General features: G+C 43.1%; 1 protein-coding gene across 1 annotated transcript in view; it reads left to right on the top strand.

Annotated features, from left to right (window-relative positions):
- The window catches only part of LOC130367287 (extracellular calcium-sensing receptor-like), a 55,777-nt gene extending 52,944 nt beyond the window's left edge, over positions 1-2,833 (top strand). The window contains exon 7 of the mRNA XM_056569692.1: positions 1,917-2,833. Within this exon, the coding sequence (XP_056425667.1) occupies positions 1,917-2,833 (917 nt within the window). The remainder of the gene's footprint in view (positions 1-1,916) is intronic.
- Positions 2,834-16,605: the final 13,772 nt, after the last annotated feature.

Genomic DNA, 16,605 nt, shown 5'->3' with positions numbered 1-16,605 from the left:
GGCTAACGCGTCATGCCGTCAAGGCGGTCCCATGCAATGTCATGTTTTTAAATGTTTTTAACTGACATTGTTTTTTGGCACAAATTTTTTAGTTGATTTTGTGTGGTCTATTTCATTTGCATTTTAGAATAAATATTTGTCCTCCTGTTCTTCATGGAATATGTAGCTCTGGTTTTGACATGGTACTTGTATTTGGTATAATGTAAATTATTATGTAAAGCGAGAGGTGCACAGAGGTAAAAGTCTGCACAGACGGATGATCCGATTGGAAGAGTATAGTGATCCATTCTGTGCAAGTGAAAGTTTAAGTTACACGCTGAGTCTAGGGCATCAAACAGTCTCTACACAAACCATTAGAAGGTGCTTACACAACATTGGGCTGCGAGCCTAATGTCTTTCTATAGGAGTTCCTTTGACATCATGCCTTGGCTCCTAAAAGCTATCATGGCTTAGAGCAAGATGACAATGGAGACTGAAATGGAGGTCTATGCTCTTTAGCAATTAGTACCTTTTTTGTTTTGGATGCAACAATAGCTGGATATTGCTCTGCAGGCCACATGGACAATGCCACGAAGAGGCCTTTAAGAGGGAATGTCCTATTTCTAGGATTATGGTATGGGGTGGCATAATTTTGGTACACTAACAGCTTGGCGTTCCATTGATTTAGTTAAGGCCATATCCCTGAAGTGTCTCAGGAGACATTTTTCAACTTGACAATACCAGGTAGCATAATGTTAGCCATCAGCACTTTTGAACTTTTCTTCCATAGAGCACATCTGGGACATTATTGGTCAGCAATTGCAAAGAGAGTGGCCGGCAGCAGATCTTGATGATTTGCGCACTTATGTGCAGAACATTCCTCAGACAACCATAATAACTTGATTGATAGCATTCCAAGGCATGTATGTGCCTGTAATTACTCATGTGGCCCTCCTACTCGATGCTGAATAAATCAATATGTACTAAATATTTGTTTCCTCAGTCCTGTAATTTCTATGATTCAATGACGTCTTTCTTCATTTTGTGATTCAGATCATTGTATCCTTCCTACTTCTTTCTAAATGTACCCAAGCTGACCTCAACAAAATTGGCCAAAATAGTGTCCTTTTGGCCTCCATCATGGGGCTACACTTTTTTTCTGTATATCATAGCAAAGAGAATCTGTCTTCAGTATCACACGTACTAATCTATTGGTAAAGGCTTGTAGTGCAGGTGATACTGACGAAAATGATACTTACATGTCCCTGATCCGTGTTTTTGTTCTACCGATATTCTTCTATTTTCTTCAGATGCTAATCAGGAGTTTGGTGCTCGAGGGATTTACTGCACTTTACTTTGCCTCTCCTCCGCCTGCGCAGCTGGTATGAAGTGAAATCTCTCTTCTCTCAAAAGATATTTCAATGCATATGAGAGGTTTTATGCTGTAGAGTGGAGCTCCTTTCTGCAGTTTATGAGCCTCAGCACAGGGGAGGAAGCGCTTCCTCTGAAGATTGAAGACAGACCTCATGGTGCAATTGCGACTTGGAATCGCTCCCTGTGCACCAAGCTCCTGATTAACATATAAAAAAAAATATCAGTGTAATGAAAGCACGGATCAGGGAGTGGTAAGTATTTTTTTCACCAGTATCACTGGCACAATAAGCCTATACCAATAGGTTAGTGCGGTAATTCAAATGACAGATTTTCTTTACCTGGGCTTTTCCATGCAGATACATCCAATAAAAACTTGTCTACGTTTTTTTTTAATATGAGCACCAATGGATGCTGTATGACACTTAACGTCTTTGCAGTGCCATATGTTGGATAAATCCATTGGAGGCATGTCAAGAAATCCTCCTAATGTATATCACTGAATACACTGTACCACAAAAAATATCATAAGTCCCTACAAACAATATGTTATTTTTTTATTTTAGATTCCTTGAACTGCTTCAGATGTCCATGGGACCAATGGCCAAACCCTGAAAAATCCAGATGCCTTCCTAAACCCACAGAGTGCCTGTCTTATGAAGATATATTAGGAGCCAGCTTAGCTGCTATCAGTATAATGTCTTCGATATTTCCTGCTCTTATTTTAAGGCTTTTTTTCAGTCGCAGGAGCACTCCACTTGTGAAAGCCAGCAATTACTCCCTAAGTTGTCTTCTACTCATGTCCCTCAGTCTCTGCTTCTTCTGCTCCTTAGGATTTATTGGTTACCCTGATCCTGATAAATGTCTTCTACGTCAGGTGTCTTTTGGTCTGGTATTCACTCTCTGTGTTGCATGTATATTGGCCAAGACGATCATGGTGGTTTTTGCTTTCATGGCCACAAGACCTGGGAGCAGTCTAAGAAAATGGACCAACCTAAGAGTCTCCTACTCAATCATTTCTATCTGCGTCCTTCTACAATTATTATTGTGTATCACTTGGATATCAGTGGCTCCTCCATTCCCACAATACAACACTGAAGATAAACCAGAACTTATTATAGTTGACTGTAATAATGGGTCACCCATCGCCTTCTGGGCCATGCTGGGCTATCTATTTCTTCTGGCTACTATTAGTTTTATAGTGGCCTTCTTGGCAAGAAAACTTCCAGACAGTTTTAATGAAGCCCAGTTTATAACATTTAGTATGTTGGCCTTTCTGTGTGTTTGGATATCTTTTATTCCAGCCTATCTCAGTGCCCAGGGTAAATATACAGTCGCCATGGAGGTATTCGCCATCCTGGCATCTAGTTGGGCATTGTTGATTTGTATGTTTTTTCCCAAATGTTTCATTTTACTGTTCAGACCAGAGATGAATTCCAAAGAATATCTCACAATGAGGAATAAGGATAAAGAAAGCAGATAATATAAAGAATAAACCTTCAGAAATATAATGTATACAATGCTTAGAATAGCTAAAAAAAATTATCTTATTATTCTGGAATCATCCTAGAAAATTACTTATATAATTTTTTATTATTTTAAATATGGCCTAAATTTAATAGTAACATAGTTTGTGAGGTTAAAAAAAAGACAAGAGTCTATTGAGTTCAATCTAAAACCCTACTGTGTTGATTGAGAGGAGGTTGAAGCCAATTTTTTCCATGACAGAGGAAAAATTCCTTCTCGACCCCAACATGGCATCAGAATAAGTCCCGGATCAAAGTTCTATCACCATAAATCTAGTATCCATAACCTGTAATGTTATATTTTTCCAGAAAAACATCCAAAACCCCGTTGAACTTGTTTGAGTCAGACATCACAACATCATGTGGCAGAGTTCCATAGTCTCACTGCTCTTACAGTAAAGATTCCCTGTCTGTGATGATGGTGAAACCTTCTTTCCTCTTGGCAGTAGAGGATGCCCCCTTGTCATGTTTACCCTCTTGGTCCTGTAATTCTCCCATACCAATATTTTCTTTGTGGCCCTCCTCTGCACTCTCTCCAATTCAGTCAAGTCCTTCTTGTAAACAGGTGTCCAAAAGTCGGTAATTTTAACGGCATATCATAACTTAATTATGAATCAAGAAATATGGTCATAACAAATCATATAAAAAAATTAAATTGTGAAAATTATAAAATTATCAAAAGTATGCCCAAATTAATTGCAGACAAGTATAAATGATACAATTTACATTTAAGCTGACTATTTCTCAGATATGTTAAGTTATTTTTGAGGATATGAGATTAAATTAAAGGGGTTCTCTATGGGAGGGGGCATGACGGCCTCTCCCATAGACTTGCATTGAGGGTGTGGCGTGTGACTTCACGATACTCCAGCCTCAGAGCCTACAGTGCTGCGGAAAGCTCGCAAAGGTGGGTGCTGAATGACAGATTACGGGGGTCCCCACACCTTTAATGTTAACCCCTTAACGACCACGGGCGTAAATGTACGTCCTGGTTGGCGGGACTTCCCGCACCAGGATGTACATTTATGTCCTGTGTATGACCGCGAGCATCGGAACGATACTCGCGTCATACACGGCAGGTTTCGGCTGCTGGTAGCAGCCGGGGACACGCCAGTAATGGCCGAAATCCGCGATCTCCGATGTCCGCCATTAACCCCTCAGATGCCGTGATCAATATAGATCACGACATTTGCGGCAGTGCGGTACTTTGAATGGATGATCGGATTGCCCGCAGCACTGTTGCGGCGATCCGATCATCCAGCGTGGCGGCCGGAGGTCCCCTCTCCTGGCTCCGGCCATCTCCCGGCTCTTCTGCTCTGGTCTGCGATCACCGATAATACTGATCAATGCTATGTCTCATACATAGCACTGAACAGTATTAGCAATTCAAGGATTGCTATAGATAGTCCCCTATGGGGACATAAAAAGTGTAAAATAAAAGTAGAAAAATGTAAGAATAAAAAGTTAAAAAAAAGTGAAAAATCCCCTCCCCCAATAAAAATGAAAATTGTCAGTTTTTCCCATTTTACCCCCAAAGAGCTTAAACATTTTTTTTATCAACATATTTGGTATCGCCACGTGCGTAAATGTCCATACTATCAAAATATAATGTTAATTGTCCCGTACGGTGAATGGCGTAAACGTTAAAAATTAAAAAAGTCCAAAAATGCTGCTTTTTTGTCACATTTTAGTTAAAAAAATTAATAAAAAATGATTTTAAATGTTTTATATATGCAAATGTGATATCGATAAAAAGTACAGATGACGGTGAAAAAAATGAGCCCTCATACCGCCCTGTATATGGAAAAATGAAAATGTTATAGGTGGTCAAAATAAGGTTATGTTAGATTACTGATTTTGTACAAAAAGTTTTAGATTTTTTGTAAGCGGTACAAAAATATAAAAGTATCTAGCCATGGGTATCATTTTAGTTGTACTGACCAACAGAATAAAGAACACATGTCATTTTTACCGTAAAGTGTATAGTGTGAAAACAAAACCCTCCAAAATGCGCAAAATTGTGGTTTTCATTTAAATTTCCTCCCTATCAAATGTATTTGGGGGTTCGCTGTATATTTTATGGTGAAATGAGAGGTTTCATTACAGAGTAAAATTGGTCATGCAAAAAACAAGCCCTTATATGGATCTGTAGATGGAAATATAAAGGAGTTATGCATTTTAGAAGGCGAGGAGGAAAAAACAAAAACCCAAAAATAAAATTGGCCTGGTCCTTAAGGTGAAAATGGGCTTGGTCCTTAAGGGGTTAAGGAGGTAAGTTTGCAATGCAAAATAGAATAATACATATTTATTATAAAATTATACACATTTCTTGGTTATAGGTAATAAACATTAATGACTTAATAAAAACAATTATATATTTAAATTAATACCTATTAGACTTGAGTATATCAAGGTATAAATAAAGTAATATAACCTTATGTTAGAATCTACATACAGTAGAAATAAAAGCATAAAGAAGTGATTTACTTGAGTTATGGCTATATCCAAGGGCGGACTGCAGGCCAGTCCAATCGGCCCTGGTCCGAAGGCCCGGACGGGGGAAAGGGCCCGCTGTCCGCCACCTGCCACATAAAATAAAAACTATTTTTTATCTAATTGCCCGGCACACACCCGGACCCGGAGAATGGTGCTGCTGGCTGCTGTTTGGCATCTCCCAAACAGCCACGGCAGCCCTGAAAGAGAACCACAGTGGCTGCCTGGGAGATGCACTTTGAACTCCAGCATGGCACTGCGGCGCGTGAGGTCACGTCACCGTGGGGGGTGACGTGACCTCACATCTAAGCGCCGCGTTGGAGCTCACTGTGCGCCCGCCGACCTGCTCTCACAGGGCCCACTTGTCCTCAGGTACGGAACCCCGCTTTTCCTCAGTGTACGGAGCCCCGCTTGTCCTCAGTGTGCAGGGCCCCGCTTGTCCTCAGTGTGCAGGGTCCTGTTTGTCCTCAGTGTACAGGGCCCCGCTTGTCCTCGGTGTACAGAGCCCCGCATGTCTTCAGTGTACAGGGTCCTGCTTGTCCTCAGTGTACAGGGCCCCGCTTGTCCTCAGTGTACAGAGCCCGGCTTGTCCTCAGTGTGCAGGGTCCTGCTTGTCCTCAGTGTACAGGGCCCCGCTTGTCCTCAGTGTACAGGGCCCTGCTTGTCCTCAGTGTACAGGGCCCCGCTTGTCCTCAGTGTACAGGGCCCCGCTTGTCCTCAGTGTACAGGGCCCTGCTTGTCCTCAGTGTACAGGGCCCCGCTTGTCCTCAGTGTACAGGGCCCCGCTTGTCCTCAGTGTACAGGGCCCCGCTTGTCCTCAGTGTACAGGGCCCCACTTGTCCTCCGAGGACAAGCGGGGCTCTGTACACTGAGGACAAGCGGGGCTCAGTACACTGAGGACAAACGGTGCTCTGTACACTGAGGATAAGCGGAACTCTGTACACTGTGTGCAGAGCCCCGCCTGTCCTCGGTGTACAGAGCCCCGCCTGTCCTCGGTGTACAGAGCCCCCCTTGTCCTCAGTGTACAGAGCCCTGCTTGTCCTCGGTGTACAGATCCCTGCCTGTCTTCAGTGTACAGAGCCCCGCCTGTCCTCAGTGTACAGAACCCCGCTTATCCTCAGTGTACAGAACCCTGCTTGTCCTCAGTGTACAGAACCCTGCTTTTCCTCAGTGTACAGAACCCCGCCTGTCCTCGGTGTACAAATCCCCGCCTGTCCTCGATGTACAGATCCCCGCCTGGTTTCGGTGTACAGAGCCCCGCTTGTCCTCGGTGTACAGAGCCCTGCTGAAGAAGTGCCCTGATCTCTTCCAGCTTTCTCAGTCGGCATCTGCATGGACACATAAACAGGGTATGCTGGCCAGGTGGGTGGCCTACACGGCTCCCTACATGATGGAACAGTCTGACTTAGTTATATGTGAAATATAACTTATAGCTCTGACTGTGCCATCATGTAGGGGGTGGTAAAAGGCAGATAGAAGATAGAGTAGGCTAACCAGCAGCACAGAGTGTTTCAGACAGTCTGCCTCACTACAGTTCCCTCCAGAAATACTCTGTGCTGCTGTGCTATTTCTGTAATAAATCTAAGAGGCCTCACTCAAGCAGGAGGCAAAAAAGGTAAAGTGTGTGACTTGGACTAGTTGCTATTTTCTACCTGCCTTTCACTGCTCACTATATGAGGTCAGAGATGAGTTATATATCTGACTGTGCCATCATGTAGTGAGCAGTGAAAGGCACCTCTCCTGTGAAAAACTTTTTTTTTTTTTTTAAATCAACTGGTACCAGAAAGTTAAACAGATATTTAAATTATTTCTATTAAAATGTTATAATCCTTTCAGTACTTATTAGCAGCTGTATACTACAGAACAATTTATTTTCTATTTGGTATTTCTTTTCTGTCACGACCACAGTGCTCTCTACTGACACCTCTGTCCATTTTAGGAACTGTCCAGAGCAGAAGAAAATCCCCATAGCAAACAAATGCTGCTCTGGACATTTCCCAAAATGGACAGAGGTGTCAGCAGAGAGCACTGTGGTCGTGACAGAAAAGAAATACCAAATAGAAGAGAATTTCCTCTGTAGTATACAGCAGCTAATAGGTGCTGGAAGGATTAAGAATTTTTAATAGAAGTAATTTACAAATCTGTTTAACTTTCTGGCACCAGTTGATAAAAAAAAAAAGTTTTCCACCGGAGTACCCCTTTAAAGGTGAGTGTAGGCTGGAGCCAAGTTGGACTGGGTATCACAAAGAGAGATCCCAACTTGGCACAAAAAGGAGGAGTTCTGTGTTTTAAGGCACTTGGGGGGAGATTCATCAAAACCTGTCCAGAAGAAAAGTTGCTGAGTTGCCCATAGCAACCAATCAGATCATTTCTTTCATTTTTGAAAAGGCCTCCGGAAAATGAGAGAAGCAATTTGACTGGTTGCTATGGGCAACTGGACAACTTTTCCTCTGCACAAGTTTTGATAAATCTTCCCCTCGGTGTGGTTAAGGGAATTGGCATTGCCATCCCTCAAAGTACCCCATAGCCTCAAGCGCACTGCATCCCCTATTCATTTCCATGGCAAATATTCATATGCATACTGGGTGGGAATAGGGGCGGGACAGAGGTGGGGGAAGGGGTGGAGTCTTGCTGGGGGCCCTTGCTTTATTTGGTGGTGGTGTCAGTCCTCCCCTGGATATTGAAATAAAAAAGCACAAACGGATGCGCTCCGTAGTGTAACAACAAAGGTGAGTTGGTAACGCTAAGTGTGAATTGTGCTTACCACATGAAGTTGTACTCCAACCAAGTACAACAATGGAACAGGGCGTATCATCAAAGGGTCTCCGCAGCTTCGTCCCGCTGAAATAGAATCACGATAAAAACAAGCAATCTCCAGGTAGCAGAGCGGGATCAATGGAAGTGCTGAGACCAAATAAGAAGTTAAAAGGAACAACAGGATGCCTGAGGAAGCGGGTGACCGTGAAACGCGTTGCATCATGGGAAATAAATCCTTTTAACTTCTCCCTTGGATGTATCATCTGATACTGAGTTACTTCAGACATAATTCATTTACTCTGGTAGAGGGGAAAGGACCTTTTGATATTTATAATTGGCAGATCCAATTTTAGAAATTCAAATATGGAGGTGATCTGTATCACTCCGCCTATTAGGAACTATTTTTCCTCAGCTGACTTTTGGTAAGAAATTTAAGACAGCAAGCAGAGATATATGATCCTGTTGTACTATAATTTTTCGGGAAAAACTTGAAGCAAGTTTTTAAAGGGGTATTCCAGGAATTATTTAATATTTTTCACTATGCTACCGGGTCTGTAAAGGCTGTAAAGGTGGTCTCACAATTCTTATTTTATTATTGCCCCCATATTTATTTTTAACAGCATACAAAATTACTCATGTCTCGGGATTTCCCAGGTTGTAGTGCGTCGAGACCTGACATCACTAGTCAGGTGATCAGAGGAAGCCTTTCCTGCCTCAATTTTGCAACAGCTGTAGGCCCCCTGGTTAGAAAACACTGTGCTTCAATGGGTGGGGTGGCTGATGTTTGGGAGGAAGGAAAGTGATCTCAAACTTTCAAGCATGAAACTGTGGGATGTGTAGTTTAGAGTACAAATTCCTACAGGAAATACCCAGTTCTGGCAGGTAAGTACTAAACCTTATGGTGGATAACACCTTTAATTGTGGTAAATATACATTTATAACACTTAGCTAGATGAAGGATTGGCCCTGATCTACTTTGGTCTCAGAATCTCTGTTCCAGATCACTCAAGTAGACTTCTTATGATGATGGTCTCTCAAATTGGTGGACCTCTCTAGAGAGTGCTGATTTTGTTCCTCTTTTGTCTGTTTAAAATCTGGGTTAAACCAAATCTGTTATCTGTTACACATGCTCCCCTGAATTGAAATCAACCAATGAATTGGTACTGGGTGTGCACATATGGAAATTACAATCTATGTCATCAATATCTGTCTAGACTCATTACCAGTAAGGGTTAACTGTTTTGAGACTTTTCAACTTGTCAAACTCAAACTATGACACTTCAGAGCAATTAAAAGGGTACTCCCCTGGTCAGAATTGCAAAAAAGGGCTGAATCCTTAAAGGAGTAGTCCTGTGGAAAACATTTTTTTTTTTTTTCAAATAAACTGGTGCCAGACAGAAACATATTTGTAAATTACTTCTATTTAAAAATCTTAATCCTTCTAGTACTTATCAGCTTCTATTTGCTCCACATGAAGTCCTTTTCTTTTCGAATTTCCTTTCTGTCTGACCACATTGCTCTCTGCTGACACCTCTGTTCATTTTAGGAACTGTCCAGAGTAAGAGCAAATCCCCATAGCAAACCTCTCCTGCTCCACACAGTTCCTAAAATCAACAGAGGGGTCCGCAGAGAGCACTGTGGTCAGACTGAAAATAAAATTCAAATAGAAAATAACTTCCTGTGGAGCAAATAGAAGCTGATAAGTACTAGAAGGATTAAGATTTTTAAATAGAAGTAATTAATAAATCTGGCACCATTTGATTTAAAAAAAAAAGTTTTCCCAGGAAGCACCCCTTTAAGTAGACTTCATGGTGGCATCTCAGACTTTTCAGACCATAATTGTTACATGTTTGTAGTCTGAAGGTGTAAGGTAAACAATGTATACCTCTTCGACACTTTAGAGACAAAGTATCATTGTTGATTCTAATTAGTGTTAGAATGTAATGCACATCCTGGCGCAGCCTAGAGCGTAATGTTACAATTCACCTTTGGAATGTTGACAGATGCTAATGATCCTGTGTAACACTCCGGGGAAGATAAGAAAAAATAGAATGCCCCAAAGCCACCACAATACTTGTACGGTGTCCCCTGTAGTCATCCATGTAGTTTTGCAGCTTTTGTGACCCCTGTTGTCTTCATAATATAATTTTTCCTGCAGCCCAGACTCCCACAAGTCAGTGCAGCTCTGTGTAATGGTTACCAGCCAATTGCTTTCACTATCTTTGTGCATGCTGTGTTGTTGTCAGCAGCACGCACTACATGTCTTTTCCTTCCTTCCCCCAGCAATAAATCATGCTAAGCTCTGAATGGCAGCAGTCAGTGATAAGATCTACAACAGGAAAAGAGCAGTGTTATATGCTGAGTTTTGACTGAGAATCTTCACTGGGATTCTCTGCTGACACACAGGGAGAGGGAGGGGAGGTGTGACTGTGTTTTTCTTCCAGGAGAATGGGGGTTTGGTCTCATTGAGGGGTTTACACAAAGACAAGCAGGATCTGAATATGACATCATTCTCTTACTCCCTGTATGTAAGTGACAGCTGAAAGAGAGAAACTGCTTTATATAGCTAATGAATGATTTTTAGACAAATAAATAGGTTGGTGAAAGGGAAATGATGGGCTATAAGTTTAGTTCCCTAGATTACCCCTTTAAGGTGAAATGCTGAAACCTTGGAAAAAATTAATCACAATTTTTACGAAACACACCCAACGCACAAACCTTTCCGTTAGATAACTTCACATGCGTTAATTGATACGGTATTAGTGGTAAACGCGCCAGTTCATATCACATCATTTCATTCAAAAATATTTGAATGACCACTGTAGAGAGAAATCTTTTTGGTCAGGCACTTTGTGGAAACATGTCGTTATTGAAATTGTTTATTTGGTCCTCTAACTCAGAGTAATGGCTTTCTTGCTTGTCAGGCACTTGGCGACTCGGATTTGCAAATGGTGTTTTGGCATCATGTCTTCATGTCTGTGACCTTGATACATTATGTTGAATCTCCCCACGTTTATGTACTTTGGAGGCGGCTGACGAATCTCTTGGGCTCTGCCCACTTGTCCCTGCTGAACACATTTTTGAGTTAGCTGGGTTGGCCTCAACTTGATGTAACATGTATCAGTTAGCGCTGTACCCAAGCTCACAGCACCGGATAAAAGATGTTTAGGATTCTGCCATCTGTCCTTCCATCAACACTTTATCCCACCTTGGGCTTCATGTAGACTGAAGAAAACAGCAGCCAGTATTAGTAAAAATACACATGGACGATAGCATACATACACCTGTTTTTTGGGCCTTATGCCATATACTAGCTAGGTAGAGGATACTTATGTTTTCAATGAAACACAGTGACAACGTAATAAATTCCACTTATTTATGATGTTTTCTCATCATCAGGTTTTGATTGTTGCTTTGATCTTAGATCTTCTTGGCTTTCTATGGATCCCTCTTAGAGACATGAGCAAAGACTTTGCTTTTATGTCTAGGTTGTCCATGACATAAGGCACAGAGACTTTGCCTTTTTCAAACCTAAAATAAAAACAATTACCCCTCACTTCAGCATTATGACTGTTAGGGGCAGTGCTGCAGCCTTTCATTCTGGCCTTAAGCACTCCATCTTCCTGACATTAGCGGTCCCAGGACGTGTCCGCACGCGTGTCCTGGGTGTTCTGTTCGGCCGTTAGCCCTGTCTCAGTCTTGCATCTCCTCACCACTCACTGTCCCTACTCGTTCTCCTTCTGTACTTTGATGTCGCGTGCATCCCCTTTCATTAGGGCACGTGCGAGTCGGCATTACTAGATTTAAAGGGCAAGTATGCCCATAATTGGTTGCCTGCAGGGCGGACTCTATATTAGCCCAGCACCTTCCTATCATGGTGGCGGATCTTCGTGCTTAGTGGCTTAGAGAAAGCGTTTCATTGTGTGTGCCATATTAGTGTTCCTGACCTCCAGCCTGTGACCTGACCTTGCTCCTTTGCCGCCTGCCTTCTGACCTGTGCTCTGTCCTGACTACGCTATATCATCTGTGCCAAGTTAAATCTGGGCAACCTGTGTGGATGGATCGTGACAGGGGGAGTGACCTGGATGCCGCCTGCTGCTGCAAGTCCATCAAGCTTTGCGGCAGGCTGTGGTGAAAACCAGCGGTACCTTAGACTCCTCTCCCTGGTACAGTTCAGTCATAGTTCACACAGGACAGCGGATCCACTACTCAGCGGTTATGGTCAGACCATTACAATGATCTTTTACTAGGAAGACTGACATGCTGTTATAGCAAACTAGAGGCTGAGTAGTGCACTCATTCCCCTCTCCCCTATAGATGGGCATAGCTGTGTGACCTAAAATAACAAAAAACTGCTATGCAATTCTCTTCAAACTGCTCTCACCCACAGATCCCCCTTCTTAGGAGATTCTATAACAAACAGGACTTAGTTTACAGAAGCATTTAAATAAAGTTTTGCGCTTTTCACTAGCAAAACAGGTTAGCAGGCTTCAGGTCCTCTGCTATATGGGCAGTTTCTGTCTTTGAAAAGGTATCATCTTCCAATGCTGCATAAAGGACTGTTGGCAACATCTGTAAGAGTTGTTGATCTTTACTTGAGTTATTCCATACAAATAGGTTAAGTTTCCCATACACACATCAAGACGGTCTTTCTTGGCCTCAGAGTGCAAATCAGATCTCCAACCATCTACATCATTATCCATGTTCAGACATTCATTCAGATATACAGCAACGTGTGAGCATCCAATAGTTTTGGTAGCTGTTGATGGGATGTTAAATAGAGATAGCCCTTTGTTTCAGGGTGTGGATAATAACTTCCAGATGTGTGAGGTTCCATTAATATTTTTTTCCAATGGTGGGGGGAAGAGTGAAGATAATGATGAGGAGTGCTTAGTGCTATGGAATACAGAGGGCATGGTAGGTCTCTAGGAAAGCTGGGTGAAACATGGTTGAGGCTGTTTGTGGAGGCTGTTTGTGTTGTAATGGATCCATTTTAGATTGGTAAAGAACAAAATAAAATCCATGTGGTATTAACCCCTTAATTAAGGACCAGGCCAATTTTATTTTTGCATTTTCGTTTTTTCCTCCTCGCCTTCTGAAAATCATAACTCTTTTATATTTCCATCCACAGACCCACATGAGGGCTTGTGTTTTGCCTCACCAATTTTACTTTGTAATGACATCACTTATTTTACCATAAAATGTATGGCGCAACAAAAAACAATTAATTATGTGGGATAATTGAAAAGAAAACCGCAATTTAGCAAATTTTGGAAGGTTATGTTTTCACGCTGTACACTTTACGGTAACAATGACATGTTTTCTTTATTGTGTGGGTCAATACGATTAAAAGGATACCCATATTATATGCCTTTTTTTTCTTTTTTCAATTCAAAATTTTTATTAAAATTTTTAGGTATAAGCAACAACATAATAACATGAGCACACATCGGATCCAATGAATGACATAAAGCAATGTTATCATACAGTAATGCAATGCAACATACCAAGGCAGGCAAGTCCCCGATTGTAGATCCTATTAAAAACCAACGTGCGGCCTATATTGGCAATAACGTGTGTCTGCTACACAGGAAAGGCCGTCAAATGGTAGCGTGTCGGGAAAACCCACCATAAAGTGGGAAAGGAAAGAAAAGAAGGAAGGAGGGAGGGGGAGGAACAGGGAGAGGAAAAGAGCATGAGGAGAGATGCAGGACCGTAGAGAAAACGAAAAGGTTACCTACCTGGACAACAGAGCTGAGACCCTGTACATTGACTGTAGCAGTGGCAGAAGGTGGCACTATGTATTCACTTGGGGGGAGGATGGCCATATGTGCGTGTTATGTTATGAGATGTTGAGTCAAGAAGTCAGGTGACTCCATGTACGTCACCCAGGGAGACCAGATGGAATTAAACTTGTCAATTTGGCGTCTGGAGTCAGCCAGTAGCTCCTCCATACGGCAAATGTGAGATACCTCAGTAAGCCATGCTGAAAAAGTCAGGGGGGATGTTGATTTCCAGAGACGCGGGATTACCGCTCTGGCTGCTATCAGGAGAAAGCGAGCTAGCTTAAGAGATTCACGGGAGGCTGGGTAGGGAAGCATGGAGAGTAAGGTCGTCTGTGGACAGTGGGTAATAGTGAATGAGGTTAATTGAGAGGTGACCTCCAACACCCTCGTCCAGTAAGGAAGCAGTAATGGGCAGCTAGACCACACATGTGACATAGTTCCCCCAGCCCTACCACACCTCCAGCAAGTATCCGTCACCGTGGGGTATATTTTGGCCAGATGCGAAGGGAACCTATACCATCTAGTAAGGACCTTAAAGGAGGTTTCCTGAGCCCTACAAGAAATGGACGACTTGTGGCACCGGGCAAAAACCCGGTACCAGACATCTTCCGGGATCAATACTCCCAGTTCATTCTCCCATGCCCGGCAAAAAGGGGGGGTCCCTTGTGACTTAAGGTCCAAGATGAGGCCATACAGGGTGCTAATCATGTGAGGGATGGGAGAGGAGGCCACACACAAGTTTTCAAATGTAGTCAAGGGACTGTGAAGTTGTAAGTCCTGGCTAGAGGAGGCATAGCAGTGTTTCAGTTGGGCATGTTGGAATTTATGCATAAGAGTATGTGACGATGTGCCGAGTATAACCGCAAGGTCCTTTACTCCCTTTTCAGTCAGCATGTGACCCATGTGTGGGGCGGTCTCCCTTGTAAATGATAGAAATGTGGGTGCCGAGAGCGCCGGTGGGAAGGCAGTGTTACCAAACAACGGTAATATAATAAAGGAGGTCCCAGCACTCACCGATGCAAGCAATTGGTATTTATTGTATATCCAAAGGCACAGGACGCATTTCGCATCTTAGCCTTCCTCTGCTGTCAACTGGATCGCTCGCAGGCGCCAGTTATATGCACGAGGAGGCGCCCTAAAATGACGTCACTTCCACTGAGTGGTCACAGGGAAAAATAAGTAATAACGAGGTGACATTGTGGCACGTAACAAAGTAGTAAAAGTCACCTAGTTACATTGTAGCAAAACAATATGGTCTAACTGAAGACCAAGTTATATACTGAGAAGGCACACGAACTTAAATATAGAAAACATACCCATCAGCCGAGGGGATAGACTAAGCCAACCCACCTCCCCGATTGCCAGGATCAGACCACCAGTTGATTGTTGGATTTTTTATTCTAGGATGACATATGGACGCTATGCTGCAATTAATAGCTATCTGTCTGACATTATACCTACTTTGCACTCCTTTTTTCAGATATGGGATCATACCACCATAACTTTTTTGCGACCAGGTCCCATGAGCAAATATGCTCTGGTGGGTCCTCCCTGAATGTCACTCAGTGGGTGACCAGCTTCGGCTGGATGCGCGGCTGCGCTCCACCCTTAAATGACAGGTTTTTATTGCGCCACTGTTCACTGCCAGACGTGAGCGGCTTTTGGGGTCACAGTACCTTACCGCCATAGGCGTTTTGCAATACGTCTTCGGACGGCTAGCTGCGCCAACTCCCCCCTGCAGGGGGAGCGCGCACCGCGTCCATCCAGCAGTGAACAGTTATATGACTGTTACTACCTGATGTTTCTTCCCCCGCTGTGGCTCCTGAGGGGAAGAGGCGCACTCTTTCTTCTTGTTCTTCTTGTTACTATGTATGAATTACACTGCTATTTGACACTGTACATGTAACGCTCTGTGTTTACATTTTGACGCCTTGTTGATATGTTACTATGACAACGTGACGTCACTCCTGGCGTGCCGGCCAGTGGAAGTGACGTCATTTTAGGGCGCCTCCTCGTGCATATAACTGGCGCCTGCGAGCGAACCAGTTGACAGCAGAGGAAGGCTAAGTGCCGAAACGCGTCCTGTGACTTTGGATATACAATAAATACCAATTGCTTGCATCGGTGAGTGCTGGGACCTCCTTTATTATATTACAGTACTTTTTTCCTCGTGCACCACCACTTTTCAGATAGTGCTGACCATTGCTCTACTATTACCAAACAACGGTGTCAGGGGTAGGTAAACTGGTAGGTGTCCTGGTAGGTAAACCCGGAGGTGTCTAAGGTATGAGGTATGTGACTTCAGTATAGAATGTATTACTGGAGGAAGAGTAAATAAGCCATGAAAGGCGGGGGGAAGGGATGGCATCCACAACATATATTTGGGGTTGAGGCCACTTGATAAGCGTTCCAAGGTGACCCATTGCTTAAGTTCTGCACCGTGGAAACAATCCAGCACCCTGGAGAGAACCGCGGTGAGGTAGTAGGAGAAGCAATCCGGTAATGCCAAGCCTCCCCTCACCTTACGTCTATACAGAGTCTCCCTGGCTATCCGCGGGTGTCTATGGGACCACACAAAGCCAGATTGAAGTATCGCAACCTCCCTAAAGAAAGAGCGGGCAATGTGTGTGGGGACACAGGAGAATAGGTAAAGCAATCGGGGAAAGGCGTTCATTTTAAATATATTGACCCTA

This window comes from Hyla sarda, chromosome 4, assembly GCF_029499605.1.
Source record: "Hyla sarda isolate aHylSar1 chromosome 4, aHylSar1.hap1, whole genome shotgun sequence".
NCBI lineage: Eukaryota > Metazoa > Chordata > Amphibia > Anura > Hylidae > Hyla > Hyla sarda.
The sequence above is the reverse complement of the archived record's forward strand: the minus strand, read 5'-3'. Positions and strand labels throughout refer to the sequence as shown.